This window comes from Barbus barbus, assembly GCF_936440315.1.
Source record: "Barbus barbus genome assembly, chromosome: 3".
In the NCBI taxonomy this organism is placed as follows: Eukaryota; Metazoa; Chordata; class Actinopteri; order Cypriniformes; family Cyprinidae; genus Barbus; species Barbus barbus.
The window spans coordinates 32,574,897-32,600,509 of NC_136731.1; the positions used below are offsets into that span (position 1 = coordinate 32,574,897).

The following is a 25,613-nucleotide window of genomic DNA, read 5'->3' on the forward strand; positions in this document are numbered from 1 at the left end:
TTTTTTTCAAGCCTTTGTCAAGAGACTGTACTACATTCACGTTACATGATTTGACTGATTTTTACGTAGAGAGGGTGACAGCTCACCACATTAAAAGAAATGATCATTCATGTTTTCATAACCGATGGCCAAACTCAAAAACTAAAATTAAAACGTCTTTGAGAGAAAGGGGGCCCCCTGGTGTTTCAGGGGCCCTACGCAGCTTGTGTATTCTGCGTATAGGGAGGATCGGCTCTGGTTATTAAGATTGATGTGGTTTGGAATAGGTGAAATGTGCTTGGAAAAATATGACCAGAATATCAATGTGCCACATAATTATGCACTTACTGTAATTTGTGTGTTGCCATGTTTTCAGACTGTAAAAAATTATTTAAAAAGATCTTTTAATATCTTTTAATAAAGTTGCAATTTTAAATTTTGCTATGTGCCTGCTAATTTTGCTACTGCAAGTAAAAACTACAAGTGTGGGCTGAGAAGTGATGTAATCACTATAGATTTTGAGTCCCACCCCAATTTGTGTGGTTCAGCTATACCATACGTTATGGAGGAAAAAATGTCCACACAAAGATGACAATATTCAAAATCCTTGTCCTTGTGGGGACATTTTTGGTCCCCGTGAGGAAACAAGCTTTTAAATCATACAGAATATTTTCTGTGAGGGGGTAGGTTATATCTGTGTAACGTCCCAAAAAATATATGCAAAACCAATGTATGTGTGTGTGTGTGTGTGTGTGTGTGTGTGTCAAAGTTCACTGTTTTCAATTGAAAAAATTATGATTCAAGTACTGTAATTCCTCAATTGAATTAAGAAACATTAACAGAACTGTTTTCAGCGTAGTAGGCACAAAATGAAAATTATTACCTTTTTATTGTTTATATTTAAAAAAAAAATATGTATCATATATAGTTTTAAGAAGAAACAGTAGTGCTAGGGCCCTATTGCAGGTGGAAAATCAGGGATTATATTATTTTGTTTTTTAGCTTATTTTGAGCTCCTATATATTCATTTTCAAACTGGAAATCATGCAGGTTTGCATGTCATAGCCTGGAGATTTGACAAGCTCAAGGTTACAAAGTGCAAGTATTTCAGTTTTATTTTTATTTTTAAGCCATTAATAGTTGGATGATATTTAGTTTATTGTTTTGCTTATCACTATGTATCAGGCAGTAGCAATGCAAAATATGTTTTGAATTACCTACAGGCCAAGGTGAGGACATTCCCAGTTATTAGTGTGCGGAAAACTAAAAAGATCAATTAAAGGAGACCTATGAAAAAATTAAATTCATAAAATTTATTTTATAGTGATGTTTATCAATGCACACTACATTATAATCATGATCTGTCATTAATAGCTGTAAAGTAAGATCTCTTCATCTGTGAGACGTGCATCAGTACCTCCTGGGCTGTTGAGAACTTACTTTAGTTTAGAAGGGGAAGAAACACCGCAAGAAACTCCAGTTAAATGGCAGTTAAACTTGAAAATCATCTTAGAGCATAACCCTACTTACCTATCATTTGCATACACACTATTAGAAACGTTTAGCAATTATGGGATTAATTATATGGTGGATTATGGTATTTGTTTACACTGTCAGTATTACATGTTGTGTCTTACATGTTGAAAAGATTGGCTTTTAGAGATCGGGTCACAAAGATATACTACACTTTTTACATGTCAAATATTTTGGTCATGATACAGTAGATCCTGTATTTTAATACTGAGTTTTGTCAAATGCATTACTTTACAATAACTGTAGTTTTCTTTTTTTACTCCATTAAATACCTTTAAATTGTATTTAAATCCCTTAAATACATTTAAATCTCATTCAAATGTTTTTATATAATATAATCTTATTTTATAATATTTTTTAAAATAGGAAATGTTAATAGGCAAGGTTATTGTAGCCTGTTTATATCACTCTTGTATTTAACCCAGCATTTTTTATTTAATCATTTTGATAAATTCCCTTTCTTTACTCCAAATGTCTACAGACCTAGTAAGGCATCAGACATAATTATCATACAATATAATATAATATAATGTGATGTTATAATATAATATAATATATAATATAATAGTGAATAAAGGTTGTTGTGAATGTCTGTGTGTCATGTTGTGCTGAAATGTCTTTGTGACAAAGAAAGGAGGATAGAAAGAATTAAAGAATTCAACATAATTACCATACTATATAATATAATGTAATATAATATTATATTATAGTGAATGAAGGTTGTTGTATGTCCCTGTGTTATGTTATGCTGAAATGTCTGTGTCACAAAGAAAGACAAGGAAAGAAAGGAAGAATTCAACGCGGAAGTTGTAACCAACCAGTAATCCGAGCAGTTCGACCAAAGGTTCGACCGCGACACACCGCCTCTGATTGGTTGGCATTTTATCGATTTATGATTGGTTAAGGTTGTAGTGGCCTGTGATTGGTTAGTGTTTCAGTGCCATCTCATACGTTAGGTGTAGCGCTTGGTGACTAGTCAATTCTGTGTTTGCTGTTGTTAGTTTGTTTGTTAAAACCTTCCTCGTGCTCGCGCAGATTCTCTCCACTGAAGCAGCGATGGCAAGTCAAGTCAAGAGCGATCAATCCGGTAAGCTTTTATCTAGTTATCCTGTAAGAAAAGTAACGTTAACTAAATATTTGTACACACGTAATGTTGTTTATGAGACACTGCAGGATTCATTTCCTTATTCCAGCACCTGAAGTGGGTGGTATTTGTCTAAACATGAATCACAAGTATTCATTTACAACCGGGCTCCTCTGGCTGATAATAACTCAGTTCATATGACATTTAAGTCCCGAATATGTTTCTTTTTTTCTCCTTAGGGTCTGTGGAGAAGGACAGCGCTTCAGCGGGACAGACAGGTAGAGATGAATCCAGTTTATATCTCGTGTATGATCAGAGAGAAGGATCTGTATGGTGTAAATTAGGGCTGCAACAACTAATCGATAAAATCGATTATTATCGATTATGAAAATCATCGACAACGATTCTCATTATCGATTAATCGGGTCTGCCCACAGTGCACGTCCAACTTCAGCTGGTTAGACAAATTACGGCACTGAATAATGCATTTATATGGACAAAATGCATCTAAAAATAGTGGAGGAAACAGAATGAGATTCTGCCGGAGAAGCACGTGATCCAAGCTGCCCAAAACATGATAATTCTTTATTTTAAGCTTTAAGTTAATGCATAAGAGTCATGGCTTGCCCTGTCAGGCGCTTTGACAGATGCGTGTGCGTCCTCAGCGCAAAAACGTTCAGTTTACGGTCATATCCTTATCTATAAATGCCACAAATTCACGCGAGCATTTCCATTTTTGCATAAAGGTCCGTCCTGACAGTCTGTGTTAAGTTTAAAATACCGAATGAGCGCCGGCGCGGCGGGCGCGCGCACGCGCGTCAGACGGACAGAACACAGTAGAGAGGGAGACAATTAATAGGCTTTTCAGCCAAACATATCCACTGTGCTGAATTATCTGTTGTTGAAAGTTAATTTAAGGTTTAAAATAAATTAAAATATTTTATGAGAGTAGGAACTTTAAAGGGATAACAGCGTGTAATTGTCTGTCTGAATATAAACATGAGACGCTCCATAACGGCCTTTTACAGGATAAAGAAATGACGAGGTGACTGTGATCAAAGTAGTTCCTGCAGAACATTACTCTTACCTGTTGGTTAACACTGAGTTTGTGTTTTTATTCGTCTTTATTATTATCTTTATTATTTTAATTTTTAATAGAGGTTTAAACTATATTCAATTTTTACAATGCTTAACAAATTTATGTAAGTTTAACAATGTGTTTATGTAAGGTTTGTGCCACTGCTGCTCTAAAGTAACAGTATTGGTGATAACCAAAATAATGTTTCGGCTTTCTGTACTGGTTAGTACTCCAATATGTGTAAGCTCTTTAGTAACAGTAGTAGGCTATTTTTAATGCTATAATATCATTATTGCTGTTATCTATGAAAGAAAACCAGAGCACTTATTTTTTTTTTGTATTTTTTATTTGAGTATTTTTTTTTTCGCGATAACCAATTGCAGTCAAAAAGTACATAAACAATACCAGCAAGAATGCAAGCTGTTATGAGGACATTTTTTATTATTATGTCCAATAAATGACAATAACATTTTTAAATTAAAATTTTTTTTGACAAATTTCTAAAATATGTTTTCTCTTTATTATGATAAGTGGTCTAATAAATTAAGCACTGTATGTTTTCATAGCATTCAGTTGTCACGTTTGTTTGAAGGACATTGGGCAGAATGTGGAATAGTGTTTTTTTTGGTCAATATTTCTTTAATCCGATTAATCGATTAATCGAAAGAATAATCGGCCAACTAATCGATTATCAAAATAATCGTTAGTTGCAGCCCTAGTGTAAATATTGAATTTGCCTGTTGACTCTGCCATGCTTGACTTATTGTCAGTTGATTTGGTTCAAAATAAGTCAGAATAACTGAAATAAGCCTGGCTTGTTTGGTAAACTTGTTTTATGAAACAGACCCCTGGTTGTAATGCTATTGAAATCCAGCTTGACCAGGTGCTCAACAAACAATACATGCTTCACCTCAGTGTTTTTCACTGAACTTTAGGTCTTCATTGTAATACGCCACTTAGTACACAATTAACATTCCTCTGCATTTTTTTTCACTGTAGTTTGAATCTTTATGGCTTGAATACATCCACTGCACATTTGCATATTTCATATTCTTGCTTTGCAAATAAAATTTTAGTGGTTTGTGTTGATTTTGTCTTTTCTTTCAGTCAGAGAGAACGTAAATGAAACTGATAGCATCAATCAAAGGTAAAAACCTTATTGTAACCATGTAGATATTGTACAGTTTTGAGTTCAAGCATATTTATATCGTTTTCTATCATGTTTGTCAGTGTATTCAGTCTGGATCCCAATGAGGAGTATAAGATGGACCACAAGAAGCGAGGAATGGCTCTGATCTTTAACCATGAAAGTTTTTACTGGCAGCTCATGTTGAACAACCGCTCTGGCACAAATGCAGACAAGCAGAACCTTGTTAGAAGGTATTTGGCAACGTAATCAAAGTCATAATTATAGTGCTCAAATGGTGTTTTATATATTTATATATATATATATATATATATATATACACACACACACACCAGACAGTATATATGTATCACATGACCTCTGTGTTTGCCACATAAACATGACTTTGTGTAACAGTGTGTTGGTTGAAAAAGAAAGTCATTTTCCTGTATTTTTTTTAAAGTAATAGAAAAATAACTAATTTGTCAATTTTCTTTCATATCCGTTGTCAGATTTCAAGACCTGGGTTTTGAAGTCAAGGCTTGTGATGATTACAAACGGGAAGAAGTTTTATCCACAATCAGCGAAGGTGCCTCAATATTTTCTCTTTAATGTTTTGAGAAATGGGAGCCCAACCTAAATGTTTCAGGTTAAACACAGCAGCTTATTAGCAACATCTTTGGCACTGATTACATTTTTTTTAAGTAGGCTATAATTATATCACACATCTATATGTATGTGTATATATGTGTATGTGTGATATAATTATTTTTACAATATTCAGACATTGTTTTTATTGACCTATCTATCTATCTATCTTATATATATATATATATATACACACACACACATACATACACAGGTCCTTCTCAAAAAATTAGCATATTGTGATAAAGTTCATTATTTTCTGTAATGTACTGATAAACATTAGACTTTCATATATTTTAGATTCATTACAACACAACTGAAGTTGTTCAAGCCTTTTATTGTTTTAATATTGATGATTTTGGCATACAGCTCATGAAAACCCAAAATTCCTATCTCAAAAAATTAGCATATCATGAAAAGGTTCTCTAAACGAGCTATTAACCTAATCATCTGAATCAACTAATTAACTCTAAACACCTGCAAAAGATTCCTGAGGCTTTTAAAAACTCCCAGCCTGGTTCATTACTCAAAACCGCAATCATGGGTAAGACTGCCGACCTGACTGCTGTCCAGAAGGCCATCATTGACACCCTCAAGCAAGAGGGTAAGACACAGAAAGAAATTTCTGAACGAATAGGCTGTTCCCAGAGTGCTGTATCAAGGCACCTCAGTGGGAAGTCTGTGGGAAGGAAAAAGTGTGGCAGAAAACGCAGCACAACGAGAAGAGGTGACCGGACCCTGAGGAAGATTGTGGAGAAGGACCGATTCCAGACCTTGGGGGACCTGCGGAAGCAGTGGACTGAGTCTGGAGTAGAAACATCCAGAGCCACCGTGTACAGGCGTGTGCAGGAAATGGGCTACAGGTGCCGCATTCCCCAGGTCAAGCCACTTTTGAACCAGAAACAGCGGCAGAAGCGCCTGACCTGGGCTACAGAGAAGCGGCACTGGACTGTTGCTCAGTGGTCCAAAGTACTTTTTTCGGATGAAAGCAAATTTTGCATGTCATTCGGAAATCAAGGTGCCAGAGTCTGGAGGAAGACTGGGGAGAGGGAAATGCCAAAATACCTGAAGTTCAGTGTCAAGTACCCACAGTCAGTGATGGTCTGGGGTGCCATGTCAGCTGCTGGTGTTGGTCCACTGTGTTTTATCAAGGGCAGGGTCATTGCAGCTAGCTATCAGGAGATTTTGGAGCACTTCATGCTTCCATCTGCTGAAAAGCTTTATGGAGATGATTTCATTTTTCAGCACGACCTGGCACCTGCTCACAGTGCCAAAACCACTGGTAAATGGTTTACTGACCATGGTATTACTGTGCTCAATTGGCCTGCCAACTCTCCTGACCTGAACCCCATAGAGAATCTGTGGGATATTGTGAAGAGAAAGTTGAGAGACGCAAGACCCAACACTCTGGATGAGCTTAAGGCCGCTATCGAAGCATCCTGGGCCTCCATAACACCTCAGCAGTGCCACAGGCTGATTGCCTCCATGCCACGCCGCATTGAAGCAGTCATTTCTGCAAAAGGATTCCCAACCAAGTATTGAGTGCATAACTGAACATAATGGCCATTCTTTTATTGGTCGGATGAAATATGCTAATTTTTTGAGATAGGAATTTTGGGTTTTCATGAGCTGTATGCCAAAATCATCAATATTAAAACAATAAAAGGCTTGAACTACTTCAGTTGTGTTGTAATGAATCTAAAATATATGAAAGTCTAATGTTTATCAGTACATTACAGAAAATAATGAACTTTATCACAATATGCTAATTTTTTGAGAAGGACCTGTATATTAGTAGTCAACATTTGAAGTGGATCAAAACCATTAATTAAAGTTGTCCCAAAACCAAAATGTATTCTTGTCTTACGACAACTTTGATTAACTTTTTTGAACCACTTCAGATGTTGACTACTGTAGTTTAAAAAGCTCTACTCTTGATTACCACAAAAAATTAGACTCTTCTCTCAATTTGAAAAACACTGCATTAATATACTTACAACTGAAGTCGACACCAGAGTAAAATCTGAAAAAATGTTAAATACATCACACTTTCAAAATTATAGCTATAGCACTGACTGGTGTGCTAGAATCAACTTAATCATTCATGTAAATTATAACTTGAGGGAAAAGTCAAAACCGCATGCCACATCATGCTCCAAATAAATTTTAGGTTCTGTTTAATCCAGAGTGTTCCTTTTGATTTCAGCCGCTGCTGCTAACCATGTAGATGCAGACTGTTTTGTCTGTGTCTTTTTAAGTCATGGTGAAAATGGTCACATCTATGCCAATGATGGGCAGATCGAAATTCAAGAAATCACTGATTTGTTCAAGGGGAATAAATGCCGTAGCCTTGTAGGAAAACCCAAGATCTTCATCTTGCAGGTAATTTGTCCTCCTTCCACAAAATGTCCTTTGCTGTGCATTTACAGTAATGCAATGTGAATACACATTTTACACCTCTTGCAAATGCATGAATTTCTCTGAACATAAGGCATGTCGTGGTGACAAACATGATGATGCTGTGACACCAATGGATGTGGTGGACAGTCAGATGGACAATGAAGTGGTTGTGGATGCGGGGGTGCTCTGCACCCTTCCAGCAGGAGCAGATTTCCTTATGTGTTATTCAGTAGCTGAAGGTCAGTGCTTTGTTTTTGTTCGTTTGTTAGCTTTGTTTTACCAAGATATGTTAGCTGTGTACTTTTCCGCACTGGATTAAATGCAATTCCTTGATTTTACAGTTATGTCACTTTAAGCAGTCACTGAGATTGTTTTCTTATTCTTGTAAAGGATATTACTCTCATCGTGAGACGGTGAATGGCTCGTGGTACATCCAGGACCTGTGTGAAATCCTGAGGCATTATGGATCTACACTGGAGTTCACTGATATCCTGACACTTGTTAACAGGAAGGTTTCCATTCGCAGTGTATCAAACTGCAAGGATCGCTCCGCTTTAGGCAAAAAACAAGTGCCTTGCTTTGCCTCCATGCTCACTAAGAAGCTATTTTTCAGGCCTAAGAAATAATATTATTGTTAGGGCCTTATTGCAGGTAAAAATTCAGGGATTATTTTATTTGATTTAATGTTGTGCTCCTAAATATACATAATTTTCAAAATGGAAATCATGCAGGTTTGCATGTTTTAGCCTGGAGGTTTGACAAACTCAGGGTTACATGTGCAAATGGTTTAAATTTTTACCCATTAATTATGATAGATATTAGGTTTACACTAGCAATACAAAAGTGCTTTGAATTAACTGAAGACATTCCTGTTTTTTTAGAGCAAGGAAAACTACTTATGAAAATGGACCAAAGAAACCTTGAAATTTATGGCCTTTTTTTTTTACTGCACACTACATTAATGATCATGATCTGTCATTAATAGCACTAAAGCATGATCTCTTAATCTGTGGGACATATTAGTACCTCAAGGGCTGTTGAGAACTTAGTTTAGTTTGAAACGGGGAGAAACAAAACAAGAAACTCCAGTTTAAACGGCTTAAAACAAAACTTGAAAATCAGCTTTGCATACAAACTACATGGAACTATATGGGGAATTATGGTTTTTGTTTCAATTTTTTACCGTACATGTGTCTTAAATATTGGAAAGAGCGACTTTTAAAGATCCGGTCACAGAGATACACTACACTTTCACATGTTTCTGACACCTCAAATCTTTTGGCCACTTGTCTTTTGGTGTTGAGTTTCATCACATGTGGTACTTGTTTAGTTAAAACTAAAAGTAAATATATAAGAACTGAATATCTTTACACATTCTTTACTCAGCTCTATTAGCTTGGGGTGGAATTTATAGAATGGCTGTTTTAATGTTGTTGCAAGTCTCATATGTGTCACAGTCTCTTTGATAACGTAGATATTCTTTTAGAATGAGGTATTCATTTCCCTAGTAATGAGACTGCTTTCTGTTCTGTTTGAACATGGATTATTGGGAAATTGGCTGTTCTGCAACATACTGTATAATTAACTTTTGCTGCATGTGCAGTTGTTAGAATTGAATATTCTTACCTCTGTATTCAATTAACATTCCTCTGCATTTTAAGCCTAGCTCTATATTTGCTATATAGCAATTCTAGGGTTATAGAGCAGGTTTTCCCAAATTGTTAAACAGAGTTGATTTAAAAAAAAAAATAGAAATTACATAAAATCTCAGAGGATGCTTCAAGGAAATAGTTTATCATTTGTAATAAGAATGCTTTGCAAATAAATCAGCACTTATAATGTTATTGTGGTGAATGTTTTAATACAGTGAAATCTTTTGTTTGTTTTTTTGTATTGCAGGCCTGCACTTCTAATAAAATAAAGAGATTCACTGATGAATTGTACACTAAATTACTGTTTAGTTTGACTGACACTTTATTCAAAAAATATGTCAATGGCTGGAAAAAAAAGATTCCACCACTTTTTGAAAACTAGTGGTTTGCTAGAAAAACACAAAGCGCAGATGCTTTTAGTGTGCAGCGTGCTTAACTTCCAGGTTATGTATTTTTCTAGCATGTAATGTGAATGTATAATAGTCTTGTTTAAAGAACCCTATACTTGGATTTTGTGGTGCATTATCAAAAACTGAAAGTAAGAGTAAGACAAGATATTTATTACAGACAGATGTGTACATTAGGTGCAGAGACACTGAATACTCCATTCAGGCATCAAACACAGTGAGGCGCATCTGTCTCCACTGATTATGCTTTACAATCACATGATCCAAACAGTTCCACCCAGAATCTCTACTGATCGCTGCAAGCAACAAGACCAACTTACGGCTTTCCTAGGGAATGTGCTAAAACATATTTAAGCCCCATCTCTGGAAAAACAAGTGGGTGATCGGGCAGTTAAATGATGGATGTACCACTTGTGAGAGCTTCAAGGATAAAAGCAAATCAGGAGACATTAAATGATTTGTAGGGAATGCTTTCCACACTCTAGACAGTAGGTAGTTTCAAAATCTCTCATTGAAGAAAAGTGCTGAGATACAGTTTTCATCACACTAAATACAAGAGCTATTTAGCTATCTATCAAAATATAATTTGCATGATTTTTATTTTTTTTGGAATGAACAGTTGGCTGTTATTTTGTCTCTCACTTTGATGTGTCTTACTATTTAAAATTGGAGATAAATATGTTATGATTGCCTTTGCCTCTAACCATTTAAAGCATGAATTAAAATATTATACATTTCAGTCCATTTAACTATTCAAATGCATTGCTGCTTCAAGCCATGACATTTTTCATATATTTAAATGGCAACGCATTCACAAAGTGCAGTATGTGCCCCATTTCGTGGACTTTTTAGAAACGAATCAATGGTCTTCAACATAATAATAATTCCCACAAGTATTATAAGCAACAACAGTTCAAAATTACAAAAAATTTATAATTCACATACTAAACTTCATATTGACCTCTCCAGCATGGAATCATTTAATTTGTCATCTTGAGTCCATGTAAAGATGACAAGAATAATCAGTCTATTTGGTCTTGGCTGATTATTAAGAGTCTACACAAAGCCAGATCTATTGCACTTTTCCAAAACATGTTCTTTATCTGGGAACAAAAACACTAAATATTAAAAATATCCAGTAACATTGCAGAGCTTTTCATATTTAAATATTACAATGATTTGTTACTTATACTATTCTTTCAAATCAAGTTTTTATTAAAAGCATGGCATATTTCTTGAATAATTTTGGATTAATAATTACCTCTTAGTGTTCATTAGCTACCCATGATCATCTTTGTGAAAACATTAATGCCCACTAACAACAAACTTTAACAAGCACAGTTATAAAGGTGATGAACTGCTTGTCTAATGATTATCTGTTACACATTGGAGTGGACAGATTCACACACGCTAGCTTTACAACCCAAATGGAACGAAAGAGTCTGTATCATGGAATGGTCTGCTGATTGTACAGAGAAAGAGAAACAAGAAAAAAAATCACATGTAAGAGAAACAAAATAGTTGACCAGCATCTCAGTAGCGTGTGGTGTACCAGTCGTTATCAGTCATCTGCACCAGTTCGTTTACCACATCCAGCAGGTTGCGGTTGTGTTTCTGTAGCAGACGCTGATTTAGTGCTCGATCACCAAAGCCCATTTCTACCAGCACGGCCATCATGGCGTCATGAGAAGCTGCATCTTCTGGGAGCTACACAACACAAAATTATTATTTTATTTTTTTTACAACTGATGTATGTCTCAATCAAATGTTGCACTATACACTAGGGACTTTTAGGGGAAGTCGTGGCCTAATGTTAAGAGAGTCGGACTCGTAACCTAAAGGTTGCGAGTTTGAGTCTCAGGTCCGGCAGCAATACCAAGACTGAGGTACACCTTGAGCAAGGCACCGAACCACCAACTGCTCCACAACTTAAATGGCTGCCCACTGCTCCAGGTGTGTGTTCACTGCTGTGTGTGTGCACTTTGAATGGGTTAGTTGCAGAATACATATTCCGAGTATGGGTAACCATACTTGGCCACCTCACGTCACTTTTACTTATACAATACTTTGTACAGGCAGTTTACTGTCTAAAGTTATTATTTTTATAAGGTGGTTTTGTCACACAGTGGCGAAATATATTTTGATCATAGTTCGATCAAAATCAGTCCAGTAAAACATGATTTTTTCAAATAAACTTTATTGTATAAAACTGAAATAATTTATTGTTTCAGTTTATAATCAAATGTAATGTACTATATAATAGTATTATTTTTATTCCTTTTTAATATAGGACAAAAGAGGAGATTGTTCAGCGTCTCGCACCATGCCACATTTATAATATGCTTTGTGAATTTAAAGGAAGTTTGGAAGTTTAAAGAAAGCTTATTTCAAAATGTTTTTCCATTCTGCAACCTGTGTGAACAGCTCCCAAACTCACCTTCTCAGACCCAGTTTGTCCAGTGAAAAGAGCTTTATAGGCAGATGCTGCCACAGACAGGGCACCCTTCACCAATCCACCTGTGATGCTATTAGCCCTGAGGAAAGACAAGAATGAGAGAGAGAGAGTAAGAAAGCGAGTGATAAAAAGAAAATCACAGAATTCAATGAGGCGGAACGAGTGGTTGTGTGCTGTGTAACTCACCTAAGATCTTCTGTTTCAGACTTGGCAGATGATATTGAGTTCTCAGGGTCAGATTGATTAGGCTCAGAGTCTATAAACATAAAAAACAGGTCAACTTTCAAACATAGCTGTGTGTGTGTTTTATCATATTGTCCACTTTGTATTATATCTAACACCCCAAAATTATAGAAAAATGCACTAATTCACAACCTGTGATGGCTTATTATTTTAATATCCCACAGTGTTTCCACTCACCTTTCTCCTTATCTACTGGCTCTGCAGGATTACTCCTCTCCTGCTCCTTTGCTTCATGTTCCGTCTGCTCTTGTGTCTCTGTGCTGAATAAAGAGATTTCATATATATTAAGCTAAATTTAACATGTCAGTTGCATCACGTTATGAGGATGCCGTGAAAGAAATCTAGGCTGTGATATGCAATGTAAGTCGCTTTGGATAAATGCATAAATGTAAATGTATATTGTGAGTGGTCAATCTAGTTCTGCAGTCTTTAAATGGATCAAGAACATTCTCACATGACCAATGTCACAAACTTGATTAGTGACCAAGAAATAGAGCAGGCATCTTAATCATTTTATGTCATAATGTATATTTCCCTTTAAATATTTCAAAATGAAGCACTGAAATTATTTTTATGTATTTTTTCAGAAACCAAAATTAAAGTTTCTAGCTGAAAACAGAAACTGAAAATAACACAGTATGCCGTTGAGCGTGTCATGTTATCAGGTGAAAAGAAACTCTTCATAGTAAAGTCTCTATTTTAGCTGTACACATTTTACATATTGCAACCTTAGCAGCCTTTTTAGTACTATCAAAATGCGTCACTGGAGAAGTGCTAATTATAAATCACTGTTTCAGTCAATGATTTCAACCATGTAAAACTATGTTTTGCTGTTTTTGTAACATTTTGGTGCTTCACTAGTTTAACTGACCTCTGAGCCCAATCTATTACTGCTTATATGTCCTCTGTATGAACTTACCAGGTTTTGACCGAGGGTCGTGGTGGCACTACAATCACAGGGGTGAGCGGCACAGCATCCAGAGTCTGGGAGGCACAGAGCATGTCATTAGCATCTGCACTAACAACAGCAGCAGCAATGGGGCTCTGGAGCTCTGTGGTCTCCACTGATTCTAGTTTGTCCCCCTCTGCAGGCTCTTCTCCAGGCTGGGACAGGGCTGAGCTGTACATGGACTCTCCTAATGGACGGCTGGTGTCAAAGCAATCAGGGAGGATGATGATGTAGTCTTCTGAAGACGCAGATGAAGTTCTGCTGCGGGTTTCCTTAGCTGCTTCTTTGTCCTTCACTTGCTCTTTCTTATCCACTTCCTCCTCTCCCTCTTCTACCGGATCTCCACCTGCAGGTTCCACCAGGATCTGCTCGATGTCAGACTCGTGACCCTCATCTAAGCATAAAAACAATCACTTTAATGGCTAGAAACTGACTGTCTTTGGTAAGTAGTTGTTTGAATCACCTTTAGACAATTACAAAATCTGAAATGTACAAACTGACAATGGTCAGAACTAAATATTCTCAAAGCCCTGTTACCAGTGCTAATGAGCTCTGCCGGAAGCATCAGCAGGGGAGCAGCTATATCTGTGGTCTCTGTCTGTGGTGAAGTAGGGCTGGAGATTTGTGCCGTTTCTACTTTCAGTGGGGCTGGAGCAGATATTAGCCCTGTTTCTGAAACCTTTTCTGATTTCCTCTCACAGAGTGACATTGAACCTTGGGGGGCTGGACGCACCACTTAAAATGGGAAAAATGAAATGTAAAATTAATTTTATAAACTCTTTACCTACCTTCTACAAAAAAAACTGCTAACAATGTACATTACTGAACTGTTGTTAAGGTATTTTGTTCATAAAAACAGAATTTTGCTAGAAATCAATAGAAAGTTCATAAGAACTGAATTTATTTGTAAGAGAAATCCTTGGTAACATTACAAATGTATTTATTGTAACTTTGCATCAATTTAATATATCCTTAAAATTAAAGTATTAATACATTAAAATATTAAAGTATTATTTTTTTAAATTAAAGTATACATTTTTCAAAACCAAATTTTTAAACAGTAGTGCATAGTTTATAAAATGCTTATTAAGGATATCAAAAGTACTTTATATCAAGTCAACACTAAAATAAGTATCAATACAGTTTTTCTACATTATTCACACTGACTACACCTATTATAAAAATGACTGTAATTTCCAGGAAAAACAGAAAGGTGCATCTTCCCACCACCGCCGTCACAAACCTTTAGCTGGGCATCTCCCATAAAGTGCCCTATGCTCTGCTACTTCACGGGTCACTTCAAGGGTGAGAGAGCGGATAACAGACGGACTGACAAACTGGGGCCCAATGATGCTCTCCTCTCCTTTCTCTTGTGCTGGGATGCCCTCTAACTCTGTGCCCTGGGCCACATCTGTAAGTATGACATTAAAAAAAGGTTCACAAATATAAAAAGCTACACAATCACTGACCGCAACATATAGAAAAAGTGCAGAAAAGTTATGCTTTAATGTTTACCCAGGATGCTGTTGACCCCTTGGGCTTCTGTTTCCTCTTGGATAAGTCCCAGTGTTGGTTTCTCTTGAAGAGGTCCATCATGGGGCAGAGGTGATATGCATGGGGTTATGTCTTCATATATTTACAGAGATTAAGAGAGAGACAATATTAGTAAAGGCTGAAATCTATACAATTTATATTTAAATGTTACTGTTCAAAATGAATATGCATGATCATTCAAATTTTTAGAAACTTTGCTGATTTGAAGTTACCTGCAGGAGTGTTGTTAGGCACGCTCTCCAACTCTTGTACAATGTTGATGTCCAGCAGTTCAAAAGACAGTAAGTCCTAAGTGTAAAAAAGACAGAGAGTATGGAATTGACAATAGAGTCAAACATTCTTCATGAAACATGACAAACATGATGGGTTTTGTGAATTAGGCTGATTGTTGTTTAGTCATACCTGAGCTGTGAGTAAGTCCACAGATGGAATGTAGAATTCCTGATCACAGTCCTGGTTTACGGACAAAAGTAGCTGTTCCCTTGAGGCTCGGCATTTCTCCTCCCTCTCAAGAGTACGGGAAGACTTCTCCTGAAAGTGACAGACAGGGTGAAAATGGCCACAGAAAAAAATTAAAATAAAAAAACTAAACTAACAATAGCCGTATACTGGCCAAACACCTCAAATACATTATATTTGGGCCCCAGAAAAAAAAAAAAAAAAAAAAAAAAAAAAAGAAGTACATTACCCAGGGTAACCTTTTTTTTTCAATTTGTCTTTTCAATTTAGTTCAGTTTCAATGATATATAGTCTTCTAGTTTCAGTTCATTTAGTTTTTATTTTAGTTTTAGTAAATTCAGGGCTGCGAAAGTTAATGTACTAACTGGTATCATTTAAAAATGTTTACCAGCATTTTTCTTTTCATGTTTAATGCAGATGGGTCTTAAAGGTTGTACAAATTTTGTAAGTTATGGTATAATTTACCCCTAAAAATTAATTTGTGCCTGTTTTTAGTTTATTTTAGTTTTGGAGTCAAGAAAATGTATTTTAGTAGTAAAAGGATTTTAGATTACATTAATTTTTTTCTTATGATAATGACACTGAATTGGTCATTTTATATATTCCTATGTACATTAGAATAGCTGCACATATAATGATGATTTATGGGGTGGATGAGGGTTTCTCTGGACCATTGTCTTACCTGTGGGGTGACACAAGGAGACACCAGTAGCCCATCAGCACAGATGGCTGTGGGAGCATGTGGATCCACGATGATGCTGCACCAAACACGTGGTCCAAACTGCTCTCCTCTGTGTGCCAGGCGCCAATGCGATGTATAGGTGCCCTCTAATGTCGGAGCACAAAGTGCCACGCTGATGACACCCACCTGACCTGGCTGTAATGTGGGTACTGCGACCTCCCTCCATCTTTCACCTGAGCCCACTGCCAAGTTCCCCCACATGAACTTTAACTGAGGCCAAAATGGGACACAATCAGGTTCCAATTTTTTATTGTGTATGTGTGTATACAGATTTGTGTGTTTGTTTAAGAGTGAAAGTGTACCTTGGTCTCCGAGTCCCAGCACACTCTGCCACTGTTCTTCATTTTCCAGTATTTGATGAACTTGGTCCCAGGACGCAAACGTGATCCATCAGGCAGGTTTTCATCCAGGAGTAGAGCTGTCATAGCTGGCACAGCCAGTGGGCATGGACGTTTAGGACGACTGCAACCAAGACAGTGTAAACTAAATGGCATCCTATTATCATTAATTACATTTAAACTGCTGTGATCAGTTCAGCCAATTCATATGTCGGGGTGTTGTTTGTTGTTGTTGTTGTTTTTGTGGGACTGACAATAATAATTTTTGTACCATTGTAAATTTATTAATTTCTTTCCAAAAAATATTTTGAACATAGAAGTTTTAGATAATAATATAAAATTTGTTCTTAATTATTATATTATATATAACAATATATAAAGATGAAAAAAACATTCTGGTGCAGATGGTTAAATGACTACATTAGCACATGGCCTCCTATATTACACGTTAACATGGCTCAGCCAGTCATAATGGGGTAATAAGGAAGTAGAATAAATACTATTGTTTTCAAACACCAGAAAAACATCTTATGCAGTTGAAATTTAAATATAACAATAATATGATGGGAAAAGCTGCCAAAAAGGCTTCAGTTCTTTGTTTGGGGCAAAATTATTCTTAAAAATAACATCATATCAGTTTGGAACAGCATGAGGTTGAGTAAATGGCAGAAATTTCAATTTTGGATTAACTGTCCATTTAATGTGCTCTTCCTCAGGAGGTAGGCTAAAGGGGTGTAAGCTCTTACTCTGGGCTGTTTGCCTGTGTGGCACGTGGCTGCAGCAGGACAGGTGAAGAGCTCCCTTCTCCAACAGTGCTCCACTGCAGCCCTCTCCTCTCCATCCTCAGCTGCTTCCTGATCTCCTTCACCTCTGCCTTGAGCTGGCGCTTCTCGGCTTTAAGACGCTGCTTCTCGGCCTTACGAAAGCTCCGGTCACCCCTTCTGTAGAACCTTCAGAGAGAGAGCAATACATGTTTAACTATTCTGAACTTTAACACCAAGACATGCCAAAGCAGAGGACAAATGCCCACCTGCTGTGATCTGGTGCTGGGGAGCCGTGCTCGGGAATAGACAGGGGAGTTCTGGCTCTCACAAGGTTGTGGCTTGGATCATGTGAGAAGCTGCAAGGCTCACACAGAGTGCAGGAGGTACACACACTGTGCAGAAAGAAACCAAACACAACGAAACACAAAAAGTAGAACATCTTGTTATAATGTGTGTTTCCTTTTGATATGTGCCATAGAAGCAATTATTTTATCATAAGGTCCGGATACAGACATCCAGCTCAGAGATCTCTCTAACCTGCACTGGTATCCGCCACCTGCGGTCTGGCCCCGACAGCTGCTGCAGGCTGGAGCTGAACTTGGGGCCCCAGGGAGAGTGGATGAGGTGACCTCAGGAACCTGAGCCTCTGCTCCCACAGGCTTATGGATGCAGCATTGTCCAGAGAACTCCCTACAAATCTTCTCTACTGCCTCCCTAACCACCTGGTCCTTAAACTGTGGCAGTTATCATATTTTGAAGAGAGAAAAATAGAGACACACTTAGCACACTTGTTTTCTTAGCAATATTAGGGTTTGTCTTCACTGCCAAAAATATCAGAATGAAACTTAAAGGGGTCATCGGATGTGACATGCACTTGTTACAAGTTGTTTGAACATAAATGTGTTGGCAGTATGTGTACACATCCACCCTATAATGATAAAAATCCACCGAGTGTTTTTTAAATCTCATTAAATTATTTTCCCTTTCTCATATCAGGCCATTCTCAGATGCCAGTCTGTGTGATGTCACACAGACCCAGACCCCTCCCACGATTGTTGATTGACACTAGCATTTTACCTTAGACCTGCCCTGAGTGAGCTGTCACAAAAACTATAGAAATACAAAGACTGTTCTACCCCATACTTATGAATGGGAGACACTGCAACGCGCAATATGGCGGGATAGCCCCACCCTCTAAATGAAAGAGCCAATCGTTGATGGTAAAGTCATTGTGTCATTGCAGCGGCAGTTAGAGGCTCCGGTTCCCATAGAAACCTGAGGCTGGACCAGCTGATGCACATGCACAGTCTTATTAAGCGCGTTGGAGCTACGCATGCGCATTGGCTGGCCTGGCCTGAAAAATATGCTTTTTAAACACTATTTGAGCATAAGAAACAACATTCATGGGACAGCTCATTTCAGATTTTGTTGCTGATTTGAGATATGTAATTTAATTGCAAGCTCAGCAAGCAGTTTTTGAGATTTCAGGATTCCCCCATTCATTTAGATAGGACTTGGTCTTGATTGAGCTGCCTGGAGGCATTGCAAATATGGCGGGCGAGTGAACGGACCTTCCTTGAAAGGGACTTTGTCATCAGTCCGCCATTGTTCTGATGCTGGAGCAGGAGTTGACAAGAATGTCTCCTATGTGATTGAGGTGTTTTGTTGTTGGACGTAATAATGAAAATAGCAGTCGTCATTTACTCCCAACATCTGAGCCGCTGAAGACGCAGAGGATTACATTTGTTTCTGAAAGGAATGCATCCCCGATCTACCTAAATGTGTTTATGTTTGCACGAATCATTCGTCATCCAGCCTCACCTACAGAACATGCGAGTATAAGGTTCATTTATGAATCTCTGCCAATCGCTTTTCCTAATAATCTGCTAGTTCACAAGTTCTGTGGCTAAATGCGGCTAAAGTAAACAGTATCATGAGAATGGCTCATCACCCCACAGAAGAGAGGGGCAGGGTGAGCGGAGCTCATTAGCATTTAAAGGAACATGCACTAAAACGGGTTGCTGAAAACAGCTGATTTTTACAAGGTAAAAAGGCTGTTGTTTTACACTACCATTGTGAAATTTTAACCAAAGTATGTTATAGACTTTTCATTAAGACCCTAAAGAATCACATCAACTTATGGAAAATGGGCATCCGATGACACCTTTAAAGGCTTAGTTCACCTAAAAATGAAAATTCTGTCATTATTTACTCACCTTCATGTTGTTCCAAACATCTATGAGTTTAAATGGTCCCCACTGACTTCCATAGTGTTTATTTTCCATACTATGGAAGTGAGTGGGGACCAGCAACTTTTTGGTTATCCACTTCTTTGAAATATCTTCTTTTATGTTCAACAGAAGAAAGAAACTCATAGGTTTGGAACAACTTGAGGGTGAGTAAATGATGTCAGAATTTTATTATTTATTTATTTGTTTTATTTTTTTGGGACAGGACAACATTTTTCAGTTCTCAATTTTAATGAAATGGAAATAGCGACAGATCTTTTCTTTTACAGCGTGATGTACATTAGAGTGAAACTTCTATCCATTAGCTGTTGAATGGATGGAGGCAGATTTGAATACAAACATTCAGTCGACGTAAGGTTTATGCAGACAAAATGATTGGTGAAGTCTGGCATGCGACACAAGACAAAAGTCTGCCATTGCTCCGGAAGATCAAGTTATGGCTTGTAAAAATTGTGGGGTCAAGACAAATATTTAAAAATAAAACATCTGCACGGTCTTTCAGAATTCATTTGAGTATGCCGATTTGGTGCTCAATTATTAATGATGTTTTTTTTTACAAAAAAGATCAAGAACTTGCTTTTAAAAAAAAGATAGGGTGGATTTCAATTTCATCATTTCATGCTGATTTTACTGTCTTGTTTCTCATACCTTTTCCATGTATAAAGTGAACCAAGCTGGAGGGGTCTTATCTTCTGCCTTCCCACCTTTGACTTCATTTACAATTACCTTTAAAACAAAAGCAGCATATTAAAATATAGTATATATGACATGCCAGTCATTAACTTACGATGGTGGAAATTGGAAACCTTTATCAAATGTATATCACATTTCATGCAAACTACAATGAAACTGTAATCAGAATTATTTGGTTTAAGCATAAGAGCATGAAGGTTAGATTAGTCATTTAGATTATTAATAATATTATAATGCATCATTCCAAATAAATTGCAGCCTAGAATTTGATACAACAATAGTGAACAACTGTAACTACTTCTGTGATTATGCAAAACCATTGGGTTATAAAATCTTACCAATCCTTCCTCTGGGACTGCGGCCTGAACTTTGCGACTCACCACTTGTGCCAAAGTAGGGCAGTGCTGAGGAGGCCTGAATCCCTTCTTGGGTTCTCCAGCAGTACCAGGTTTTACCTGGCCCAAGCCCACCCCTGACCCTGGTGGTGGGCCCGGTCCTGGCACTGTGGCTCTACTGCCCCTCGTCTCATACACATTCATTTGTAGTCTGTTCCCCTGTCGTGCTGCACTCTACAGTTACAAACAACACAGTGCATCAATGTAGTGCATTTCCTTTTGGAAAACAATGGGTTTAACAGAGTCACAATAACAGGCTAACTACTCCAAATGATTGGTTCTCAACCTTATTGACTCCAAGGCACCCCTTTGTCTAAAACAATATTCTACTATCTAAGCAGCTATGTACCTCTAGTACTTCCATTGTAATCAAAATATATGATTTAAAAAATACGTTGGTTTATTGTTGTACATGTTTACATCTTTACTTTTTTTGTCTTAAACGTTATTTTATAACGTTTAAGACAAAAAAACGTTATTTATCTGTAACGTTATTTTAATTAAGTTGAGGTTTGCTGCTCTGATTGCGTTATATTCTGTAAACAGTGAGTAAGCAACAATTCTTTACCTTCAGGGCTTCTTCATATTCCACTGGAAAAAAAAAAAAATGACTCCAATCAATGCTACAACATGTTCTGGCTAGATGTAAATATATAACTTTTTATTATACACGGATTAAGGCATTTTGCTTACATTGGCTGTTGATTGATACCTGAAACAAACAGTTGCATACACAATTATTATTAGAATTATTAACTAATAATTATAATTTTGCATTATGCAGGTCTCATGTTTTCACTGAAAAAAGCAAGTTACTAACAGTGCCATGAAAGAAACATCACAAATATTTAGTTCTTCACCCTCACCTCTTCATTTTCCTCATCGAAATATGTTAGTTGTAAATTACACAGGCCAAAAGACCTCTTCACCTGAAGAATAAAAGATATCAAAAGTCAACACAATACCTACTTTGTGACGACAAACCTGTTTTATGAAATTTATATAAAATACTTGATTCTGATTGGCCAATGGCGACATTCGCATTCAAATATTTTGAATAACCGGGCAACCTGTTTCTCCACGGTCTCCACAAGTAAGGTACAAGAGTAACTTTCACCTCAAATTATTATTTTATTAATATACTTATTTGGTAAGTAGCCTATAATGTACAGTCGTTCTCCAAAATATACCCCTTCAGGGTGATATTTAGACCCTGAATGGCCTATGGCGATGCCAAACTGCTGACTGTACGTTATTTCAAACTGACACGATTGCACAACGCTTTGAGGTAGACCACCAAATGACATTTGCTTGAAACAGATTTTGCGGTCAATGTTTCGAAACCTAGTGAGCTACATACATGGACAGCATTTGGATATCTATCATTAGGGATGAACAGATCGACCCTAAAGTATCGATACTTTCGATACTGATGTTGTATCGAAAGGATCGATCCTCACATAAAAATATTGATTCTACAGTGCATTTTAAATTACATTTTTAAAATAGCCCTACATTAAAATAGAAAATAGTTATTTTAATGTTTATATTTCACAATATTGGTGTTTTACTGTATTTTTGTTCAAATAAGTGCAGCCTTGGTGAGCATGAGACTTATTTAAAAAATATTACAAAATCTTACTAACTCCAAACTTTTGTGTACATGTAATATTTATTTTAAATAGGCTAGTTTGTGTAAGTACATTTAAACTGTTGTTAAAAGTTCAAATGGATTCTGTTATGTTCTGTAATTACTGTTAATAAATCTGTCAGAAAAAAAATATAAAAAATTATATATATATATATATATATATGCTAAAGCTTCACTTTTAGGAGCATTCTGGAAGCCTTTTTAAAAAATTAACCACGGTTTTATTACAGTAACCACAGTTTACCACAGTATTTGTAGTAAAACTGTAGTAACCACAAATTTACCATGGTAATAATAATAATACATTTTAGTACTTACTGTATGTAACACCATGTTTATTTTTAATGAGGTACCCTCAAAGGTGCACCTTTGTAACGTATCTATACCCTTAAAGCATGCATACTTGTACGGTACTAATATGCTCCCTTTTAGGGGTATAAGTGCACCTTTGAGGTTACTGGGAAAAAAAACATGGCTTTAAAATCTAACATTAAGTGAGTATAATTACTGATCATATTCTTTTAATAATTTAAAAGATCATTTTAGTTTACAGGTATCGATATCGACGATACTGGGCTTGAAAATATTGATATCGGATCGAAAATAAAATAAGAGGTATCGCCCATCCCTATCTATCATGCTGTGTAGTAGTAGGTTTTGAGACATTGAGTCAACATTAAATAAGCACTGGGATCTACAGACATGACAGGTGTTACCTCTCCTCCAAACCCCTTTGTAATTATGGTCTAACGATAATCGATGGAAGATCTGCGCATGTCAGATATAATATACTTTGTTAGATGTAAATATATGGCTGCTATTTAACTCGTGGGCTTTCGGTAAAATGGTCGCTTGGCCCATTCTTTCTAAATGATTAAGCTTTTACGCCTTTCCGCTGGTGGCAGCAGCACTAGTGAGATGTCACAGCAGATGTCTTGTAATACTAACTGTTACTCTAATCGCATCAGCCAGACATCGGATGACTTCGGGGTGAACGGCTTTGCGGCATCAAGGTGAGTGATCAGACTCACATCACCTCTGCTTACCATAGCCTCCATTGACTCCCAGCTCTTTGTCTCCGAACCGGACAGCAGGAAACTCTTCGCATTCCCTCGGAAATTCACCTTCAGGTTGATATAGAAGTCCATGGCGCGAGGACTATTTAAGGCGTTGCATAGGTGAAGACTGAACAGCTTTGATGAGTTACTGTGCCCTGGCTTCTAGATTTCTCTGATCAAAATGGTCCTTTCTGTTTACATCAGCGATGAAGACACGCCCACTGCATCAGCTGACAGGAACATGCCTGGCGTCTTTCAAAGCGAAACGATCTGATGGGCAGGGCTGCTTCATTTTAATCGGTTCAAAGGGGAAACTTGTGAATGTTAACGTAAATATTTACTTAGCACAGTATTTAAAAAATATTTAAAATACTGTTATCGTAAATAATTTGATCCATAAATACTAATTATAAAGAATAAAGTTGGTTAGTGTATGGTGCAGTGATAAATAGCCTGTTGTCTATTCAACCAGCTTTCCAAGGGCTGAACGGTGAACGTAGTTAGTTTGTTTAATTTATTTATTTTTAAAGATAGTTCCGGTCCTGGCTTCTGATTGGTCAATAGAGTTCCAGTCGTCGATACGTAATAACAGCTATGACGTGAAGCATCACTGCACAGTAGATTTTTGTTTTTGTTGCATAGCAACGTTCTATTACGTCAAGGAATAGAATGTCTCTTAATGAATTTGCTTCTACAATTTTGATGAAAATCTGTATTCTAAATATAATTTTTTTATGGCATTATATATTGTTTTGTTGTTGTTTGTTTGATTTTTTTTTACGCAAGTTTCTTCTTGTCGGCGTGTTGTGCTGGGTAAGTTACTCTATTATCGCAACACTTTTTGTAATTGTCAAAAATATATTTTTACAGATTTGTTAGTTTATTTCATTCCGTTAAACTGGTCTCATCGTAGCATGGCTTTCCTATGCCTTCGTATTTGGAAAGGTGTTTTAGGTGAAAACATAATACAAATCATATAGTGGAAGTTGTCTTGTTTTGTAAATTGCTGCACACTATATGCAAGTTTCTTGTATTTTTTATCAGCTTACCAATATTTTTGCGAAAGGTTATATTTTACAGTCTATGGGTTAAATCATGTGACCTATTCAGTTTCTCTAATCTTCTCTTAAAACATCTGTTTATTGTTTCACTTTGTTGATCACTCATCAGTTAGGTGAGTTATTCATCTATTTAATCGATTTAAGTCAACGTAGTATGTGTGTCTATATGTTTATTTTTCATTGGTGTCTATTTTAAACTTTACTGAGGAAAAAATCTGTATTTTTTCCAAGTAAATCGATGGCGCTAAATTCTATGACCAGCAGGGGGCACTGATTTTTGCAGCTGGAATTTTTAGGTCACGTTGACCACTATTCAATTAATAATAATAATAAAAAAAATAATAGATTCTAATTTCAGTCCCTACCTTGATTAAAACCCTCATAAGGACCTTGGGGTCAATATCCCCAATCAACATTTCCTTACTTTAAAAAAAAAGGGGGGGGGGGGGTTCCCTTCATCTCAGTGGAATACGATTTTGTGACTTTTCTTGATTTGGTTGTTCTGAAGGTATGTAAAAAAAAAATCAAATGTGGTCTTTGGGGTCAATATGGCCCGAATTGAAAATGAATGAAAATCTTTTTTTTTTTTTTTTTTTTTTTTTTTTTTTAATAAATAAATAAATATAAATCTGAAAATTGCCACACAGAAATGTAAGCCTGGTACTAGAGCACAAATGCAATGTAAGAAAGACATGCTCACTCACATGCACACGCACACACATGTATGACTGCAACAAAGAGCATTTTTATAGAAATTGGCAAATAAAACAATAATTCCTGCATAAATCTGAAAATGTTCACACAAAAATGAAGGCCTGATACTAGAGCACAAATGCAATATGGAACGAGCATACTCACTCACGTATGTACACACACACACACACACACACACCATTCATATCTGCTTATTGCAGTTATTTTTGTTTTGTTTTATTTTTGTTTGTTTTGTTTTTTTGTTTTTTTGGGGGGGGTGATTGGTTTATTTACATCTAAGTAAAATAAAATAGTTTTTATTTTACTTTTTAGAAATAAATATGTGCCTGCAATCAAGTTTTAGTGACAAATTGTGTGGCATTTCTGCAAATTTATGTGGCA

General features: G+C 36.6%; 2 protein-coding genes across 3 annotated transcripts; one reads left to right on the forward strand and one right to left on the reverse strand.

The window, feature by feature from the left end:
- The first annotated feature begins 2,334 nt into the window (after nucleotides 1-2,334).
- Nucleotides 2,335-9,795, forward strand: LOC306847100 (caspase-6-like). The gene is made up of 8 exons (XM_079380874.1): nucleotides 2,335-2,599; nucleotides 2,836-2,874; nucleotides 4,782-4,821; nucleotides 4,905-5,054; nucleotides 5,313-5,389; nucleotides 7,655-7,830; nucleotides 7,940-8,087; nucleotides 8,239-9,795. The coding sequence occupies exons 1-8, from the start codon at nucleotides 2,569-2,571 to the stop codon at nucleotides 8,472-8,474; spliced, it is 897 nt and encodes a 298-aa protein (XP_079237000.1). The 5' UTR covers nucleotides 2,335-2,568; the 3' UTR covers nucleotides 8,475-9,795.
- A 244-nt stretch (nucleotides 9,796-10,039) lies between these two features.
- Nucleotides 10,040-23,704, reverse strand: nbr1b (NBR1 autophagy cargo receptor b). 2 transcript variants are annotated; one of them, XM_079384438.1, is made up of 21 exons: nucleotides 23,446-23,704; nucleotides 21,615-21,677; nucleotides 21,442-21,460; nucleotides 21,317-21,339; nucleotides 20,692-20,922; nucleotides 20,309-20,386; nucleotides 17,949-18,145; nucleotides 17,678-17,803; nucleotides 17,394-17,597; nucleotides 16,612-16,771; nucleotides 16,250-16,519; nucleotides 15,511-15,639; nucleotides 15,321-15,396; nucleotides 15,070-15,180; nucleotides 14,798-14,965; nucleotides 14,092-14,289; nucleotides 13,525-13,948; nucleotides 12,783-12,865; nucleotides 12,549-12,618; nucleotides 12,345-12,441; nucleotides 10,040-11,614 (listed from the first exon to the last, which is right to left on the reverse strand). In XM_079384438.1, the coding sequence occupies exons 1-21, from the start codon at nucleotides 23,545-23,547 to the stop codon at nucleotides 11,441-11,443; spliced, it is 3,003 nt and encodes a 1,000-aa protein (XP_079240564.1). In that variant the 5' UTR covers nucleotides 23,548-23,704; the 3' UTR covers nucleotides 10,040-11,440. The 2 variants fall into 2 exon arrangements, with proteins under 2 accessions (XP_079240564.1, XP_079240565.1); XM_079384439.1 differs by having other exon boundaries at nucleotides 20,734-20,922; nucleotides 23,446-23,673.
- Nucleotides 23,705-25,613: the final 1,909 nt, after the last annotated feature.

What these genes read in the sequence shown, in the direction of transcription:
- LOC306847100 (XM_079380874.1), top strand. Translation starts at nt 2,569, where the DNA reads ATGGCAAGTCAAGTCAAGAGCGATCAATCCG. An exon ending in AAGCAGAACCTTGTTAGAAG is followed by an intron (nt 5,055 to 5,312) that starts GTATTTGGCAAC and finishes ATCCGTTGTCAG; the next exon opens with ATTTCAAGACCTGGGTTTTG. An exon ending in GTGTTATTCAGTAGCTGAAG is followed by an intron (nt 8,088 to 8,238) that starts GTCAGTGCTTTG and finishes ATTCTTGTAAAG; the next exon opens with GATATTACTCTCATCGTGAG.
- nbr1b (XM_079384438.1), bottom strand. Translation starts at nt 23,547, where the DNA reads ATGGACTTCTATATCAACCTGAAGGTGAATTTCCGAGGGAATGCGAAG. An exon ending in CCAGCACCAGATCACAGCAG is followed by an intron (nt 17,598 to 17,677) that starts GTGGGCATTTGT and finishes CTCTCTCTGAAG; the next exon opens with GTTCTACAGAAGGGGTGACC. An exon ending in TGGACTTACTCACAGCTCAG is followed by an intron (nt 15,397 to 15,510) that starts GTATGACTAAAC and finishes TTTTACACTTAG; the next exon opens with GACTTACTGTCTTTTGAACT.